The 5,000-nt window shown below is 39.5% G+C and overlaps 1 protein-coding gene and 1 long non-coding RNA gene across 3 annotated transcripts in view; one reads left to right on the forward strand and one right to left on the reverse strand.

The window, feature by feature from the left end:
- Positions 1-1,729: 1,729 nt before the first annotated feature.
- LOC138027317 (uncharacterized) overlaps positions 1,730-5,000 on the reverse strand; it is a 3,752-nt gene continuing 481 nt past the window's right edge. The window contains exons 2-3 of the long non-coding RNA XR_011127447.1: positions 4,772-5,000; positions 1,730-2,875 (exon numbers count right to left, since the gene is read on the reverse strand). The exon at positions 4,772-5,000 is cut by the window's right edge and continues 15 nt beyond it. This is a non-coding gene — a long non-coding RNA (uncharacterized lncRNA). The remainder of the gene's footprint in view (positions 2,876-4,771) is intronic.
- The window catches only part of LOC138027315 (monocarboxylate transporter 10-like), a 12,372-nt gene continuing 12,212 nt past the window's right edge, over positions 4,841-5,000 (forward strand). For both annotated transcript variants that reach the window (XM_068874898.1, XM_068874899.1), the window contains exon 1: positions 4,841-5,000. This exon is cut by the window's right edge and continues 21 nt beyond it. In XM_068874898.1, the coding sequence (XP_068730999.1) occupies positions 4,841-5,000 (160 nt within the window).

The following is a 5,000-nucleotide window of genomic DNA, read 5'->3' on the forward strand; positions in this document are numbered from 1 at the left end:
GAGGGTTGTGAATCTTCATGGTTTCTGTGAAAGGGATGGCCTTTACATCTTTGGTGACCTTGATGATGATGGTACAGAAACTGTCTGCCACTGAAGTTCTTTCATCTGTTGGTCTCTTCTTTGTATAAACTTTGGTCCAGTCATCAATCATCAAGGTCACCAAATGCTCGTTTTGAATGGCATCCTCCACAATGCTGTTAAACAAATCTCCACTACCTTTTGCGGAGTCTGTGATTTTCCTTTTCACAGAACGGGAACAGAGGGAAGTGCCAATTGTTCTCTGAGTATCTAAACCCTCATCCGTCAAATGGCAGAACTTCATGAAAACGCCATTGTCTTTTTGCAAACTGTCGCACTTTTGTGATAGGCAAAAACAAAATTTATACAAAAAAGCAACTGTCCGCTTCCTGTTCAGCTCTTTTCGGTCCTTGGAATGGCGAGTGGATGAAATAGTTGACAAAATGAAATCAAATACATTTTGAGCATTAACACTTCTACAAAAATTATAAAACTCGTCAGGGTCATAGACAGGCAGTTTTTTTTCTTGTATGAATGTCTTGTACATGGCCTTCTGTAGCGCATGAATTTCATTTTTGAAATCTTCACCTAACATAAAAACAGAAAACATAGGCTGAGGCTTTACTTTTAATCATGTAAACCACTGATACAGGAAAACTCCTGAAGGACTGAATTCTTTATTAATCAACCTGATAGTAAACATTTCATCCAAGAATTTGTAACTAATGGTGATACCAAGTCAGCCACTAATCTGAAAATGTATTTAATTAAAATAATTTATAAAAGATAACAGACATATTGTAATTTTAACATATAATTACAAAACGCTACCCTTGGAAAAATCTGTATGACTAATTAAGAAGACCGGTTAACTTCCTGTATTTGCTTGAGTTAAAAAATCCTCTAAAATAACAAAACTTACCTGTTAACTTTAAGTAAACCGCAGTCTCATGACTTTCATTTCCTGTGCCAGCTGAGGGGACAAAGATAAATTATTGTGTATAACTTGGGAATCAAGTATTAACAGTTTTTCAAGGGATTGATGCTCCCCTGATCCTTTCCTTGCTTTAAGTTTCCTTTTTCAGACTTTGTAAAACGTAAGATTCATTTTAATTTATCACATGCAGCTTACCTGTTGACAATGTTGCAGTTGATGACCTCCCTGACCTCTCTGAAGTTTCATTTCCTGCAAGGGCAATTAACAAATAAAGTTCAGGTTCAGTTTTGCTCTGACTGGTAAAATTTTTTCAGAGAAAAGAACAGGCGGCCCCAGAGTTTTCTCCGTTTTCCATCTTAGCACAAGAAAATTTTCAATATGTGGATGTTTACTTTCCAGTCACAAACTTAGGCTTACATAACTTAAGCTTACATATAACTTAAGCTTACAGATTGTTGCTGTTGCAGTTGTAAAAGTTCTAACTGCATTTGAAGAGCTTTCATTTCCTGATAAACATAGTAAACAAATAACAACATTTCTGTCATACTTGTAAACTTACTCTAAAAATATTTATGAAACTGACAACAAGAAAATAAATGACTCAAACCAACCTGACCCGCTGTCTTCCTTCGCTTCGTCGAGTGCGCGTTTTCTTCGTTTTTCGGCACAATAGCAGCCTCTACGCAGAAGGTTTTCGTTTGTTTTTACGAAAGGAGAAACACCGTTTTTTTTGCCACAAGCACGACAGCCAATTTTATAGCGGTACTTCGCTTGCACGCTTTCATTTCTGCCTAATGCTTTCAACTTATTCCCCAACAGGCGAAGGGAGCCACGCAAGCTTCTTACACTGAAAAAGTCCTTCGCATGGTGGAGAAAAGTTCTGCAACCCCTCATCATTTCCCGCCTTTGCAAACGCGGCTACCAGCTAAAAGTTAGAATCTTCCAGAAAAAAAGAACAAGCCATCAATTCTTTTCCTTTGCTGAGAAAGCTCGATGACCTGTTCTCTTCCTCTCTGGCAGCCATCTTGCTTGCAATGAGATTATGCGCATGCCTAGCGCATACATCAAATGGATTCCTAACGGACCAATCAGACAAAAGTCTCCATTGCTGATTGGTTATGTATTGTCAGACGCGCGTTTTGATTGGCTGATAGGAAATATGAGCGTGCATGTATAAAGAAAAATCTGTTTCAATCAAGAAGTAAAAAACCAGCATTTTCCTTCACTTGTCGAATTATTTTTGCGAAATATTTTATAAAAGCAATAGAGGACTTTTTTCCTTGTCTCCATAGCCTCATCTAAACAGTCTGGGGAGTTATGAAAATTCTCGACAGTTATGCAAACCCTCGACTGCATATCTTGTTTGCATAACTGTCTCAAATTCTCCCAACTCCCCCTTGTGTTTAGATGAGGCTATGAAAACACTGAAAACGTCCTCTATTGCTTAAATCTTAGTTCGGGATATAATTGGCACCAAGAGTCCATTATCATGTTTGTCCCCATCAGCGTACACTGGGTTTCCTGTGGTACGTGTTACACAAAAACTGGAGGCAGTGAGTTGGGTGGTTTTGAACTGCAGTGTTCCAGTTATCTTTTTTTTTAGTGGGGGGTCATTAAGATCATGTGAGGGGTCACCCAGAAGTCCTGCCAGCAGTGGCCCTTAGGCTCACACGTTTAAATATTTTGTAAGTCCTGTCCCATTTTGAGGTCCTTTGGTTTTTTAAGCTTTGGTAATAAATTCAGTTTAAAGATAACAAAAGACGCCCCTGAGTAAAACTCGCTCGTTTCTTCTGGTGGACGTTTTCCTGCATATTCCATTCCATGCATGTCAGTTGCACTAAGCAAACGCTTATTGCACACACTAAGGAAGGACTTAAGATGTTGTTTCCGCTTCATAATTTCTTTCCTTTTCACTCTAATCTGAAACCAAATGGAAAGTTTGGTGGTAACTTATGGGTTCAACAAAGACAGAGGCATGGAGAGGGACAGGAGGAGAGAAAAAGGAAACGTTTGCAGACAAACACCTCGATTTTGAAAACTCCCGTTCCCCCTTGAACGGGGTCTCTGATTGGCGCGGCTCCAATTTTTTGATTGACACCTCAGTCCTTCATGTCAAAATAATATGTATTTCCCGTAGCAAGCGAATAAATCGGAGAACGTTATTCGCGTTTTGGTGGACTGATTTTCGCTTTTCGCTCGCTGAAATCGCTCACTACGCAGGCTAAATGACGAGGAGATCTTCTTTTAAAGAAATGTTACATCGAACAGTTAGCTTCGTTGTCGATAAAGGATTTAGCGGTGGCCGGTCCAAGGGGGAAATTTGCTCACTGTACTTCCCACTGGTTTCGGGAAAATTCTTATTTCCTACGAAACGCAAGGCCTGCGTATTAAATATTAGTCCTCTCAAAAGTATTGCGAACGATCAAATCAAGGAAGCCTTCAATGGGGATTTCGGCTCATCGGTTCGCTAGCGAACGACAGGTACAGGTAGAAATGTTTAGGATACTTTCTGTATTGGTAAAACAATGACCTGTGACCTGTGTTTTGTACCAACCGGGCTAGTGAACAGACAACTAAATGATTCAATCTTAAGAGATCCTTGTGTTTTGCACCGCTGTGGAGCTCCTATAGTGTATTTTTAATGCCAACGGTTTGGGATTTCGAAGCCTTGACATTATTGCAGAAGCAAGTGCGATACAATATTTCTTGCTGTTCCTTTAATTTTAACATCACTTTCTTGAATACACAAGCGCCTAGAACAAGGTCTTAAACCACCGAACAGAAAATTGTGTTGGAAACCCTAGAAATTTCGGCGGGCTTGTTAGACAACAACATTCGGGATTTCGGGTACTCTGACATTTACTAGAAGCACTTTTGTTCACAGAATTTTGAGTATTTTCCTTACCAAACATTAACATCTTATCGTCGCGGGTAATTTTTACGAGAACATTTCCATAGTTGGACTTGGAGGCCGCCCTCGGGAAGAGTATCCGTTTTCTAATATTGGTCAATATTATCGTTATTTTCCTTGTCAATTGTTTTAGCTTCTCTTGCCCAAAGTTCATTTTCGCTGTGAAAGACAAAACATTTTCTTGGTCAATTTATGACAGCCAATGACAGGTCAAGTGGGCGGTTTTCAAAATGCAGGGGTTTGTCTGCAAGCGTTTCCGTCTTGTCTCACCCCACTTTTCAAGCGGACAAAACATTAAAACTCTTTCATGTCCACCCACGAAAACGCTTGTTACGCAGGTTAGTGCAACATTGACTTAGACGAATTAGTCTTTCCAGGGATTATTCAATATACATTATTCTCAACCAATGTCTTGAGACCGAAGTGACAACAGTCTGAACTCATCAAGGGGTGTTGTAATCGGAAATAAGCTCGGACCGGAAACTAGTGTAACACGAGTGATTTAGTTTTGATTGACATGCGACAGAAGACACGCAGAGAGAGTAGTCGAACACTTCGGAATTACATCTTGTTTCTCTGCGGAATGATATAATGTATCTTGGCGGTATTGTTATCTCGGAATCTTTTCGGTTAAGGAATTGTCTCTACCAGGATTTGTATTCAAATTAAAGGAAGATATCTGTCATTAAAGAGTACTACGGATCGTTACAACAAGAGGAGCCTCTATCTCGCATACTTGGCCTTGGAGTCAACCTTTTCCCGAGTAGATTTAAATTATATTTATAGAACGTCACTTGTTTAATTAACTAAATAAATTAACATATTCATATTCAAAAATCATTGTTTCGGGGGGTGCATAAATTGTCAATGAATGCAAATATCACGAAAACTCGAGAATACTCAACTGAGCTAAGAACTCTCGCCTCTGTAAACATGTCGAAGTTGGACTTATCGCACATATCATCATTCCACTAATGGCCATTTCTCAGTTGTTATGTTCCGCCGGTCCACCTCGCAAACGTGACAGTTTGTGGTCATGGTTGGTCTGTGCTTGTGCCACGATGACTTGGATTCCCTCGTTTGGGTTGCTTTACAGCTTCGGAGTTTTTCTTCCAGTTTTTATGGACTATTTTA

The sequence above is a fragment of the Montipora capricornis genome, chromosome 12 (genome assembly GCF_036669925.1).
Source record: "Montipora capricornis isolate CH-2021 chromosome 12, ASM3666992v2, whole genome shotgun sequence".
Taxonomy (NCBI): Eukaryota; Metazoa; Cnidaria; class Anthozoa; order Scleractinia; family Acroporidae; genus Montipora; species Montipora capricornis.